Source organism: Oreochromis niloticus, linkage group LG3 (assembly GCF_001858045.2).
Source record: "Oreochromis niloticus isolate F11D_XX linkage group LG3, O_niloticus_UMD_NMBU, whole genome shotgun sequence".
Classification (NCBI taxonomy): domain Eukaryota; kingdom Metazoa; phylum Chordata; class Actinopteri; order Cichliformes; family Cichlidae; genus Oreochromis; species Oreochromis niloticus.
Genome location: NC_031967.2, coordinates 12,244,721 through 12,258,912, shown reverse-complemented (window position 1 = coordinate 12,258,912; position 14,192 = coordinate 12,244,721). Strand labels below are relative to the sequence as shown.

Below are 14,192 nucleotides of genomic sequence, written 5' to 3'. Positions count from 1 at the left end.
GAGCAAAATTAAGCATGGTTGCACTTGGTTGTAAACTTCGTCAAAGAAATAAACAAATAAACAAACAAATCTGCAATGCAAAACTCAAAGTCATTACCTTCCAAGTATACACTAACCCACCTCAACCTCAACCAGTCGCTAGGGTGGATCAGCGATGCTTTTAGTTAGAGCTTTTCAGGTTTGTAGAAAAGCCTTTCAAAAAACACTATATTTAAAGTCAGAGGATAAATTCTCCCATTGGTATTTACTAACAGCAAGAAGGTCCTGGCTTCAAATCTACCAGTCGGCTGCCCTTTCTTTGGGGAGTGTGCATGTAATGCACATACATATGTTTCACTGTACTCCAGCTTCCTCCCAAAGTCCAAAGATATGCATGGGTTAGGTAATTGGCTAATCTACATTGGCTGAAAGAATGGTTGTTTGTCTTTCTGTGTTAGCCCTATGACAAATTGGCAACCTGTCCAGGGCTGGGATAGGCTCCAGCCCACCAGTGACCCTGAACTGGATAAATGAAAGGAAATGGGTGGATGGAGAATTACCTGATCAGAATCTTGACAAAAGGGTTGGGGGTAAAACCTAAACCTCCTGAGTTGGGCATTTGATAAAAGTAGGATTTTAGGCATGAAATTCTAAATACGTAATAAATAAATAAATTTAAAGGGTAAACATGCAATCGTGTGTGCATGACTACTCAAACAATGCCCAAACCCGAAACCCAATACTGCCCCCAAGTCCATGTGTGAAAACAACTTCAGTGCAGGCAAAAGAAAACCTTCACCATCACCAACATCCTCAGAGGTTATGTAAAGCACCAAGAATTAGGTTTGGCTACATAACTGCACATTTAAAGCCCTGTAAGTCTCAAGTCATCCAAATAAACCTATAAAAGAGAGTTCTCCTGAGAGTCATGCATACTTTTCTTGGCCTCTATTCAATCCTCCCTTCTTTGCCTCTTTTGCTAGCCTTGTCCCTCCCTCTTCCTCATGACAGGAGTGTGACCTCGCCACATTAGAAACTGCTTGGGCTGCAAAGTCCTCTCTGCACTCTTGCATTCGTGTGAAAGCCTTACCACTGCAGACTAGGTAAATAGTATGTATAGAGCAGAGCCTCAAGTCTCCACAGAGATCATGGCCATTTAAATACTAGTGTCTTCACTGGCCCCAGGACGTGTAGTTAGATCGTCTGCTTCCCTGCTGTCTGTCTCGTGAAATCAGCCTGAGGTCGCCAGACAAAGGACCAGTCTGTGGAATTTCTTCAGTCTATGCTTCTAACAACACATGTGGGGAGTCTTGCTTATCTTGATGCATAGATAAGACCTGCTTGAGCTCAAGCCAGGAACAAGCTGCTAGGGGAGTCTACGAAATCTCACATCCTGTCTACTGATACAGACGGTATAAATCTCAATGACATTTATGGAAAAACCTTCTCTAAAAACAGAATTTCCACTCTTAGTCACAAGTAGTATAAAATGCACTTGTCTAGATTAAATCTCATTCTCCATGTGAGTAAAAACTACACTAGTGAAAGGCAATTTTTACATTATGCAGCGAGGGAGTGAAACACACAAAATGGCCAGCCACTGCTAAGCACGCAACCAGCCACATAGTGTTTGAAGGGCAAAGCCTTGGAGTTCTCCCTACAAGTTCTTTATGCTCAAGAGGCTTTTGGACAAAGAACTTCACAGCGTGGAGATCTGTAACCCTTCGGCAGGTTTTCAAATAAGATTCAGGCTGCAGATGGGTTCATAAAAACCCATCTGTTTTTATGCTGTGACTTCCTCTGAATATAGTGCATGGAAAAGTAGGTCTGAGTTCAGGTGGGAAAATGACCTAATCCAGTGGCTGAGGTGCTCTCATGTGCCAAGGTAATTTTTGAAGTTATCCAGCTCTTTATTATTCTACAAAAAAATCCAAGTATGAAGACTTTTTTCTGGAATATTGTGTGAGGAAACTGGGCAACAAAAGAGTGAAAAAAAAAAAAAGTAGAAAACATAAAGGTGAAGTGATTCACCTGAACTGGCAAGCTCAAAAAGGCACATGTCATACACCCTCTTTTTGCAAATTCATCCTTGTAAGTCGTCGGTATTAAAATATCTTCTTTCAGCTTTCAACAGGACAAACCATTAGAGCGCGGTATTCACCTTATAGCTCTGCAGCTGAATGGAAAAATGATCCGCCGTTCAAACACCAGGGTAAAGAAAAAAAAGGGGGGGCGAGCGGGAAAATGAACACAGACGTGTAGGCACCGCACCGCACGTAGCTCGTGTTTACACACCGAACTGAATTGCTTGTCTGGGATTAAGCGATACTTGAGGCAACCTGACAAAGTCAAAGCTCAACTGGTCTGCGAAATGAAAGCCTGCAGACTGACTTTCTGCGCAGCTGTCAGTGAATGCCTCGCCTTTGGGATTTTACCATCTTCTGCAAACACTTCAGAACTACTATTTTAAAAAAACAAAACAGGAGCATTCCTTGAGACCAACGGTTTGCTTGGAAAGCACCAAAAACAAATCCTCTTAGGACATGCATGACAGCAAGCACCTGCACTCTCCTCGCACAAGCACTTTAAAATCTCTCAGCATGACATGGAAAAATTGACGAGACGACTGACGTAAGCACAGAGATTGCGCTTTGGACCAGAATTTACAATCATGCTGAAAAAAGTTTAAAGATCTAAAATGCAAAGGGGAAACAACTCCATGGAGCTCAACTTAAAGGAAATGAAATCACCAGATGAGCCTACAGCATCCCAGTCTGCACTGCTGCGAAACAAGGCGGTTTATTGCACTCAAATGTGTCATCAAATCAGTGTGATTTTTTTCTGCTGTGAGGGAGGAAATCCCTGCTTTTTTTCCCAGACATTAATCCCGCGCTGCTCTGCAGCGGCCAAAACCAGGTGCACACATTTTTACTGTCTGGATCGTTTTTTTTAAAATATATATGCACTAAACAAGCATTGTAAAGAAATGTGAGCTTGGTGAATACTTCACGTCTAGTTACTTCCTGTCTGTGTGGATACACAGGATGAAACTTATACAGGTACTCAGAAATAAATGCTCACACCCATGCATACTACTCAGACAACCCTTAAAATAAAAATTAAATTCAACCACTCGTATATTAGCCGAGGGCCCACGCTGACACGGGAGGACAGGCCAGCTGTAAACACATTTGTGTCATTTCCTCTCGGATTACTTAGGCATGTGGTATCACTGGGAGAGCACAAATGTGGGGAATGTATTACTCTTTTTTTTTCTCTACCGAGAGGCATTGAGAGCAGAACTAAACCGAGTAACTACACAAACTCAGTTTGAGGACGAGGCCAATAACACCAAGCATTCAAGTAGGGTAAGACGATAGCTAATTTAGCTGTACAACAGCTCATGTGTAAACAGCGACGATTAAAGTTAGACTTCTGGTTGTTCTACTCTTACGCATGATAACTTTTCTGGAATGAAGTCAAGCCAATTATCACTGTAGTTCAGCAAGTTCAAAGTCTAAAGAGTGTTTGACAAAATTCCAAAAGAAATGTGCTTACAAGTCAAAGCTTTCTTTCTTTCTTTTTTTTTTCTCAAGTGAAAAGCTTGGATTACATTTTTAATTTGTTAGAAGACCCCCCAAAGAGGTAAATCAGAAGTACAAAGGGGTGGAATTAGTATGACAGATGGGTTTCTAATCATATCTAGCTTAACATGCTGTTTCTGACAAGAAAGACACCATGCCATCAATCACTTCCACGACAATATAACTGACGCCCAAAGGGCCAGAGTAGGTGAGAGATATTACTGTGTATTAACCTCAGAGGGGCACTGAAAATGATGAAATTTTAAATATTCCAAAAAAATTAATCCAAAGCGAGAGATTTGGCAGGAAAGCCTGCTAAAAGGCCATTTAGATACAGATCTATTAGCCTTGCACACCTCGAGGAATCTCATCTGTGAATTTCCGGACATTATGCCCAGTATTATCACTGCATGAACAGACAAAGTAAGAGCAGCTGAAAATGTTGGGATTAGCTTTGGCTTAACAAGGAGAAACGGGGGATGATCAGTTTCAAGATTGGGAAAGGGTTCTCACACCAGACGGGACTCCAGCGAGGCCAGCTGCGTGTCCTGAGAGGTCGCTGATTTTACAGGTCATAAATTGACACCCAAAAAACTGTGCAGTCAGCATAAACTGTCATTTCATTGCCACTCATGTCTGCAGGGAACTATGAAGACAGTTCCACAAGTACAGGGTAGTTCTACTGTTTTCCAACAATAGACGACAACTGCTTCCCAGAAAAACAAACGTGGACGACCGAATAAATTCTTTCGCGTTGCATGGCATTTTTTGGTCGGAGCTCTCAAATTACATTGCTCTTGTTCTCTGGAGCTCAGCGCTAAATCATGAGCAACCGGGCTCAACCTCCAATCCATCATTGTCAGAGTGTGATGAGAGACTACAAGCTCACTGTACACATAAAGACAAAGCAAACAGAAGGGAGGGCCCACTACATTACTTCAGAACACACCATACCTAGCACTAATTCCATAAATCCTTCCTGAAAATAAAAATAAAAGGAGTGGAATTTTTCTTTTTCTTTTTAATTCAAGAGCCATACAAGTGTTTTATTCCAGTTTACTAGGGATATTGTCTACTTGTCCATTCTGCTTACCATCCTTTGAAATAAGTAAGAGCTTGTTTTTTTAAGCTAAACTGCAATGAGACATCCCATAGTCTGTGCAGGTAATGGTTAATCTGCCCTAATACTAATAATTCGCACACAGTAAACTCACCCATATGATCTATTCCTGTGTTAGCGAGAAGCTTGAATATGAGGTTTGATTCTACCCACCAGTAACATCACAGCAGGCATGTGCTGGAGTAATTTTGGAAGGACTCACAATGCACTCCTCATGGCTTCTTGGTGCCGTACAGTAAAGAAAACAACTGACACACAATATAAATGCTTTGTTTAATGGGACATTTAATCATAAGGAGAAGCGTGCAGTCTGTGTTTTTGGACCAGTGCTTTCGGTAATAACACTTGGTTGAATGACTGCCAGTTGTGGAGCTCCACCCAGGATACACTATACAGGCCTAATTTGGATGTTTTTTGGGCTCCAGTTACTTGATAAAATTACTCTGGACATAAACCCCAACTCCAAACTTAACAACATCTGTGCAGAAACTGTGCTCATGGGCTGATTTTCAAGTCTCATCCCACACAAGAAAGTTTCAAATATCTGCAAATGCAGTCGAGTCGTGTCCTGAAAAAAATACAAATTAACATTTTTTTTTTTTTAAACATGCACCTTTGGAAGTTGCCTCAAATCTAACAAGTGACTTATGGTAAAGCTCTTAAAAACATGCACTGCAATCGTCTTACAACTCTTTATTACCAGCCAATCCTCTGCCTTTCTTTCCCTCCTGGGAGTCCATTATTTGCTTTCCACCCCTGCACCCTGCCCTGGTATTCTCATATTTCCCCCATTGCACACCACCACCGCAAAGTACAAGAGCTCTGGGGTGCACACAGCTTCAACTTACTGTCAAGATTATTCAAATTCCTTTTTATTTATTTTTCCCTGTCAAATGCTCAGTGATAGACCAAAACCAGAGTGTCAATTGGTTAAATCTGCTCTGACTTGACACAACACAAAGGCCTCAATCAATCAGCAGCTTGTGTCTCGGTGTGCGTTTCATCCCTGCTGACTGCCACACAATGACCAGCAACTTTAATCAATGACACTGATGGAGAAGCAGTGGTTGCACAGCCTCAAAGCCTGCTTCTGATGTAAGGCCATATTACTGTAGTGGCTACCTACCAACCTGGCAACAACCTAAAACTAAACTTTAAAAGTGTAATTCTTGAAGAAAAAAAAAAAAAGGGCACCTGGCTAGTGTTAGCCAGGTGTGCTGTCAGGATCTAACCACGCCAGAGTAAAACCAGGTGGAAAAAGAATCACATCCATAACCTATGAGCTCTTACATTTATGCTGGCATGTGTGTAATTTAGCAGCCTCTGCATAAATCACTGCATAACAGGAAGGGGTTACTGTTACACAAGGTTAGTATTTACACTGCTATTTACAGTATATAGCTGTGAAATGATAGTTTGTGGTCAGCTTATCAAGCTATATTTATCTTTTCATGTTTGTGCAGTATGAATAAGGGGGATAAGGTGGTTATTAAGACGTCGCAAACAGTTCCAGTAACATTAACTTTCAGGAAAGAAACAGTCCTTATTGAGAATAAAGTGAATCTAGTGGCTGATGGGATGTGTTTTCACAGCATGCATCTGTATGTATGTACTCACAGTGTCACTGTTCTGTTCGGGAAAGAGAGAGAGTCCGGGGGCAACACCTGATGGAGCTCCATGTTGCTGCAGACCACTTTCTTGTAGGACGGCACGATTTTCCCACCGCTTTTCGAGTTTTCATCAAACGATTTGCACGCGGATGATGCCGCCGAGCCACAGCAGCCGCTCAGCAGCAGCAAAATCCCAAACAACTGCAAACGATCCACCCTCATTTTTAATTCACACGCGACCAGAAAAGCACTGCAGCACCGGCGAAGGAAACAATGTTTTGATAACAGAAACGGCGGGCGGGTAGATGTTGCTAGAACCGGGCAAAGAAGAATGAGACCTTTGCAAGTATGTTGTTTGGCTCAAGCGAGCCTTCCTCCTCCATTTCTCGCAAGGCTTTCCCTTTGCTCGGCGGTGTTCAGTCCGACGGAGGTGTCCTTCTTTGTTTGGAAAACGACTCATTTAGAATTCCCTTTCCATGCTGGCACCGGCTTCCATTTCCTCCCAGCTCTGCAAATTTACCACATTTCAAATGCCGAGTATCCTCCCTGGTAGCTAAATAACTAGCCCAGTTGTTGAGAGGTTCCCTTTGTTGCCCATAGCGTGGGTCCAAGTCAGTGTGTTGTCTTATCCAAAGGAGGCGGCTGCAGTCATCCCAGGTTATCCGCTCCCAACTTCAGGAAACGCGGTCGGGCTTTTTAAACGCTCACTTTAAATTTCCCATTACTTCGAAACACGTACGGGACGACAAACAAGCGTGCAAATTCTCGCCCCCGGTCATGAACAGGAAATTACTTTGAGGAAAAAAAACAGAGCGCAAAAACAACAACGGTTTTAGCTTAAATTGTGCTACCAATGAGGGAAAAATACACTAAAAATTGTATAATAACGTATCCAGAGTAGTCGGCGTGTCCGTTTTGTTAACCGGTGTCTTTAGAAAATATTTAAAACTAGTCTTCTTTCCATTGAGAAGTCCTACTAGTCCCATGGTCCTGCCCCGGGAGCCACTGAAGTCAGGGGCGGTCAAGGCCGAGCGGATTCTAAACCACATCCGGTCCGCATTTCATAATAAAAGCACCAGCAGATGACTTCCTTTGAGTTTGGGGTATGATTGCGTCTATGTGGTTTATTGGTTGAACGCAAAGGAACTGTTAAAAGTGTCTTTTTTGGATATGTACCTGTTGCACATCACCAAACAGTCCGCAGTTACATGTAAAACTATCAGCATAAGTAATATAGCATTTAAAATATAAACCTGCGATATAAAAATGCGATAAGGGGGCATATTCCCACCATAAAAAATATGGTGAACATAAAAAAATACTGCTGTTGCAGGACTAAAGTGAGTGTTTATGTTTTTCTTGCTACTTTTATTGTAATACACGATCTGTACTTCCACCTCTGGTCGTTTGGTCCAGTTTGCAGTTCACATGAAAGCCATGATAAGGATTTGTTTTTGCCCTGATTCAGACGTTTGAATCTTTCCACTCCACCGAGTTGAGAATGTAATACTCTTGATAATCTGATAGTATTTGTTTGCCCTCTTGTCGCAGTCTATTGTGTTCATTTTGATGAGATCAAATGATTCACTTCATCATATAGAAAACTGTACTACAGCAGTAAAGTGGGCACAAGTCCTTTGCTTATTATTAGAACCCGTGCGAGGCTTAACGATAGACTGTATATGATACGGAGGTGCAGATAAAAGGGCCTAAAGAGTATGCAAAACTACATTGTTGTTATTTTAAAAATCCGGGTGGTGAAATGTAGGCTACACGTTTGTTGGAACATAATAAAGCTAATATAAGTGGGGCTTTTTATGGAATAAATATCATATATGTTATAACTATAGTTCATTCTACATTTCTTATGCTATCGAAACAAATACTTCGTCCAAGTTGTTAATTACGTCGTAATATTTGGGTCTTTACTATTTGAATTTACGTTATTTGTTACATTTTTTTAAATTAATACCACAAACACACACGCAGAAACTCACAGAGTTGCTCTGCTTGACTGCAAAATAGACTTTTACTAATTTACCAAGCTGGCAACAGCCTTTGATTTCATCGCAACCCTCGACTCATTCTTGCGGTGCTTTCAGGTGCACCTCGGATCATTTCTTAATCCCACATTCCTGCCCTAAATTTTGAACATGAAAAGACCGAATCCCGTGAACTAATGTGTTTTTGATTTATTATTATTTAATAACAGCATTAAGCTAGTATTACAGTAGTGGCATTGTGGAAAAAAGCAAAATCCAGCGAGATAATTATCTTCGGAGTTTCTCGTACTGGATGAAATCTTCTATACGTGATTTACGAAACGTCACATCTCGCAGTAGTTCCTGGTCTGTGGACGTTAATGGCTGCAATGCCACATGGAGCAAAAACAAAACAAAACAAAAAAACGTCCGCTTTGTAGGGAGACAAATAGCTTTGTGTATTACATTTCAGATAGATAAAAGCATGACGCGCTAAGATATAGGAACACCTTTGTTTCAGCGTCCTAAGGCACAAAAACATGTTCCCACGTGACTTTGCATGGGGAGCGGCAACGTCTGCGTATCAAATAGAAGGTATGTAAACACAAGTTTCTGAATGGAGCAGTGATAACTGTCATGGAGTGGGAGAGAGAGAGGGCCTTTACATTCCGAGAACCTCTAATGTAATTCGCTTTACCGTGACTACTTCACTTGGTAAATATTGGCGCTATTGACGCTGTAACATGCTTTAAATGAGTGTTTGGTGAAACTTAAGCATGTGTAAATAAATAGTAACCATTGCACTGATTATATTGGAGATACAGATAGGTGAAAATTTATTCATCATTTCCTCATTTGTTGTTTTGACATTGGTGTAACAGGGCATTTTCTAATGTTGGTCTAAAATCTCCCACTGATGTTTAGCTTCATGAGATCTGGTGACTAAACGGGCCTTAAGTCTGTGATTCATATAATTTTCTTATTCACCAAACCATTCGGTGACCTGTATGGCTCATGCATCTATGCACTGTCATCATGGAACCCCCCATGACGCTTTCATGCCTATGTGCACTGAAGAATATGGTTAAGGCTGGTTCATCTCTCTCCACCATATTACTTTTTGTGTTCTGTGACACAGTCTGATCATATCCCATATTGTCATTGTCAGTCACCTGAGGAAGAATGGCTCTTTTTCTGGTTTTCAATACACTAATGCAACAAAAAACACAGCCGTTTGTTTCCTTCCCCTAACCCCTAACTGGTTGCAGGAGATAGCTGCCCATCCCTGAGCCTGGTTCTGCCGGAGGTTTCTTCCTGTTAAAAGGCAGTTTTTCCTTCCTACTTTTACCATGTCTGATTGTGATGGTTGTCTGATTCTTGGACATTTCTTTTTATTATTGTAGGACCTTTACCTTCCAATATAAAGCACCTACACGCGACTGTTGTTGTGATTTGGTGGTATAAAACTAAGTTGAATGTGTTCCTCTGATCACTGTTTCTGCCCTTTACTTGTATTTCTCCCCACATTTTTTGAGTTGTTCCTTACATTTGTCACTCATTTGGCACACATAAAAAAAATATTGGCAGACTAATACAGTCTTTAACACACTTATGTAATTAGATGAAAGTAAATAAATGCTAGAGTCGATGACGTCTTAGATGCTGTCACAATAAATCCACGGACACTCTAAAAGCCTCAGAAGGAACATCAGAGTGATATTTCTATATATCAGCACTTTACCTGTTTTTCTGAACAACCTTTACGTGCTCGCTCAGGTGGCTGGCAATCGGACGGCAAGGGACCGAGTATCTGGGACACATTTTGTCATGAGAAAGGCAGAGTGTTTGGGGACCAGAATGGAGATGTGGCCTGTAACAGCTATGAGCTGTGGGAGAAAGACCTGGAGTGTATCCAGCAGCTTGGACTGACACACTATCGCCTGTCTTTCTCCTGGGCCCGCCTCCTGCCTGATGGGACCACGCAACATGTCAATCAGAAAGGTATTTTCATAGACCTGAAACACACATGCTGGAATTAGATCCAGGCCTATTTGATGGCTTTAGGCAATTGTATCTCATTACCCATTTATGGCACTCTCTGTTCAACAGGTGTGCAATACTACAACAAAGTGATTGATGATTTGCTAACCTCAAATGTCTCACCGATGGTTACCCTTTACCACTTTGACCTGCCTCAAGCTCTGCAAGACCAGGGAGGCTGGAAATCACCTGGTATAGCCAGCCTCTTTGACAACTATGCTCAGTTTTGTTTCCAAACATTTGGGGACCGTGTCAAACTTTGGATCACTATCAATGAGCCACAAGTGTGCGCCAAACTGGGACACGAAGACGGCATCCATGCCCCAGGGTTAAAAGAGAAAGGCACCGCTGCCTACCTGGTAGGACACAACATGCTGCGGGCCCACGCCATGGCCTGGCACAGCTACAATTCTCGCTACAGGTCAGAGCAGAAAGGTGCCGTGTCTATTGCCCTCAACAGCGACTGGTATGAGCCATTAAACCAAGGTTGCCCCGAGGACTTTGCTGCTACTGAACGTGACCTTGCATTTACACTGGGATGGTTCGCCTGGCCTGTGTTTGTTACCGGTGATTATCCAGAAATAATGAGATCTGCTATAGACGCTCAAAGTAAGAAGCTAGGATACAATGCAGCCTCAAGGCTCCCCAGTTTCTCCAAGGATGAATCTGCCATTCTGGGAACTGCCGACTTCTTTGCGTTGAACTACTACACGTCTCGCAAAGTCAAACCAGGAGGAGGTTGTGAAAAGATGTTGTGTATGAAGGGTGACAAAGATACAGAGGAAGTTTTGGATTCATCCTGGCCCATCAGTGGACTGTCCTGGCTGGCTGTAGTGCCGGATGGCTTGAGGAAACTCCTAAAGTACATTAAGGTAAAACTTTTTCTTAAAAATCTTTTTTTTTCTTTTGGTTAGTCTGTGTGGGGCAGCCAATCAGAAGAAAGTTTCCTTAAAAAGTGGGGGGAGGGAGTATAAACTGCTTGTTTCAGATAAATGATTGACTAAGATAATTCACCAGTCCCAGCATAACATAAATAAGGATTATTTTAAACTGTGAGCCATGCACAGCTACTGCAATAGAGTCCAAAAATGTAAAAATGAACAATTTTACACTAATATATAACACTAAAAATAACCCAAACCAAGGGCCGACCAAATTCTTTCATTACAGTTTGGATTCACCTTGCGGAAAAGTAAAGTCGGTGCTCAAAATGAATTGACCAGCAACAAGATAGATCACCTTCAACCGTACGAGGAGAACACTGGCATTTGTTTAGTGTCTCACTATTGATTTTGCATGCAGCAATCTCTTTTCGACACCTCCAGAAACACACTGATGCTTCATTAGTGCTGTCACATTGAATGAAACAGTTACTTTGCTGAAAAGTGTTTGCAAACGAGCAATTTCCTGCTGTTGTGACTTGTCACACGCCATTAGTCTGAGCCTGGCACCGTTGAAACGCAGCTGAACGGCACACTGTAGACCAATCTGTCTCTCCCTGGAATGCCTGACAGGCTGTGATGCCTTGTTTGACAATAATATTTGCCCTCTGACTTTGCAGGACACTTTCAACAACCCAGCGATCTACATTACAGAGAATGGTTTCTCTCAGGTGGGGCCACTGCAGATCGAGGATGCCCAGCGCTGTGTGTATTACAAGGACACCATCTCAGAAGTGGCAAAAGGTAATGGCTAGTAAATCGGGACTGCGTAAATCCTGCGTATTTAAAAAATGAAAAGCATGCGAATCTGGAAAATAATGGTTAAAATATCATTTTAATTCTGCAGCTTCTCCAAATTGACAAATTTAGTCTTGTTTAAAACAAAAACATTTATTTGGTCTGATGTACCTTTAATCTTCTTGCTATCATTTATCATAAATTTGGTTTCCCAAGACTGTTTGTGTCGTATCAAAAGGTTTTTATTTATACTTTTTATGATGAAGATAAAAAGAATAACATAAATGAACATACATGTCCGTGTTTTAATACATAAGCCCGCTAACAAGTGCAGTGGACCTAGTAAAAAACAGGTTTTTGCTAGTACTTTAGAATGATCCTTTTGTCACATATCGTGTTTAATTAGATGGCTCTATGTAACTCCTTTCTTCTGTCCTTGTATAGCTATACAAGAAGATGGGATCAACGTCCGTGGATATTTTGCGTGGTCCCTGATGGATAACTTTGAATGGGCCGATGGATTCAGCGTTCGGTTTGGCTTGTTCCACGTGGACTTCAGTGATTTGAGTCGAACTCTGTACCAATCTGGACGGGAATATGCAAAAATCATCTCAAAATCCCGATCTGGCCAGTCTAAATAAGAGTAGCTGGAAAAATGTGCGTTACTTTGTGAATTATGGACATGCTTTTGTTTTCAAGAACTGGAGTCAAGAATCCAGATTTTTTTTTTTTTTAAGTATTGCCTATGAATTTTTTTGTAGTTTAAAAAAAAAAACAGCTGGTGAATTGTCTCAGGAGTATAATTTGTCACTCGCCTTTATGATGTGAAGACAGGGACAAAATAAGGTTACGTTAATTCAGTGGTATTTAAATCGGTATTCTATCCTGCTGAATCCCAACTCATTGCAGATAAGGAAGGTTTATACAGAACCAGTGAGCTGTAAGGCCCTCCAACCGCTTCATGGGGCTGGAGAAGAACTTATGAAGAACCCAACAATAATAATGGCATTATCACTGTGAATGACTTTATTGTGCGTACATGTATTATGTGAAAGCTGACCTGTTCTTGCGGTCTGTTTACATATTTAAGATCTTATCTTTAGCTTAAATCTACCAGCAAGCGTCACGTGACTGGAATCTGCAAGATATCTTGCATTGATGTCTTGCATTGTTCTCGGAATAGTTGTGGTTCACTAAAAGGTTGAAGGTTGCAGTCTGTAGCTGTAGTGACACAGGTATGGGAAAACATGCTCTGCAGTTTCGCTTTGTGATGTGAAAGGCTGTTTCCTGTTTACAGACGTAACGCACACAGTGCACGTCAGCTTAAGTAGTCTTAAGTAGTCTTGGTATATTTAAGCACCTGTGACATGCCCACATGACGATAACAGTACCTGGGGAATGACAGGCGTCCTAGAGAAACCACAGTCTCCACAGTTGCATTCCTTAAAATTGCAGGCAATTTTAAAGCGCTATAACCAGTGTCAGTATGAGCAATAATGTGATTATATCAATGAAAGCAGTGATTTATGACCGCAAATTGTCTCAGTGAACTCACTGAAGACGGTGTCGAGACAAAGGAAAGCACGGAAATAAAGCCTTTTTTCAGTGACACATCAAAGCCCATAGCTTAGATTTATTTGGAATAAAGACTCTGATTGAGCAGATGCTTCACTTCTTTGACAAGATTAAACAAATACCGTAGTTTATCTGCTGTGGGGGAAACAAGTATAATTAGTAACCCCTTTTCTAACCACCTGCCCTATCAATGGAAAGGATGCGACATAAGACAAAATGCAGTACTCATCTTAGTTATGATAATGTCATCTGGGTGCATAAAGAGCATTTCAGCACACTCAGAAGGCATGCCAGCTGAAAGCAACAGATGTCCTGCCACAGGAAGTGAGCATAACATAATTTGTGTTCCCCGGACAGCTGTGCAAATGAACTACTTTTAGAGGGAAAAACCAAACAAGGAAAACACCCTGAGGCAGTCTGCTGATTCATTGTGAATGGTTAAGGTTAAGGATTATTTGGATGCTGTATTGAGCAAACTATACTGCCATGGAGCTTAATGAGGGGCTTAATGAGCGCTGCTGAAAATCAGGTTTTGTACTGGGGGTGTGTACATGTATCTGATCCAGCTACACACCTGTGAAGGGGAGGACAACCGGAGAAGAAGAGCAGTTTAACAGCATCTG

The 14,192-nt window shown here is 41.5% G+C and overlaps 2 protein-coding genes across 3 annotated transcripts in view; one reads left to right on the top strand and one right to left on the bottom strand.

Moving 5' to 3' along the window:
- adgra3 (adhesion G protein-coupled receptor A3) overlaps positions 1-7,342 on the bottom strand; it is a 28,762-nt gene extending 21,420 nt beyond the window's left edge. The window contains exon 1 of the mRNA XM_019352542.2: positions 6,301-7,342. Coding sequence (XP_019208087.1) covers positions 6,301-6,515 — 215 coding nt within the window. The 5' untranslated portion in view covers positions 6,516-7,342. The remainder of the gene's footprint in view (positions 1-6,300) is intronic.
- Positions 7,343-8,508: 1,166 nt separating this feature from the next.
- On the top strand, positions 8,509-13,076 carry gba3 (glucosidase, beta, acid 3). 2 transcript variants are annotated; one of them, XM_025906167.1, is made up of 5 exons: positions 8,509-8,869; positions 10,052-10,276; positions 10,475-11,187; positions 11,877-12,000; positions 12,439-13,076. In XM_025906167.1, exons 1-5 carry the CDS (start codon positions 8,815-8,817, stop codon positions 12,633-12,635), a joined length of 1,314 nt encoding a protein of 437 aa, XP_025761952.1. In that variant the 5' UTR covers positions 8,509-8,814; the 3' UTR covers positions 12,636-13,076. The 2 variants fall into 2 exon arrangements, with proteins under 2 accessions (XP_025761952.1, XP_003450367.1); XM_003450319.5 differs by having other exon boundaries at positions 8,517-8,869; positions 10,385-11,187.
- Positions 13,077-14,192: the final 1,116 nt, after the last annotated feature.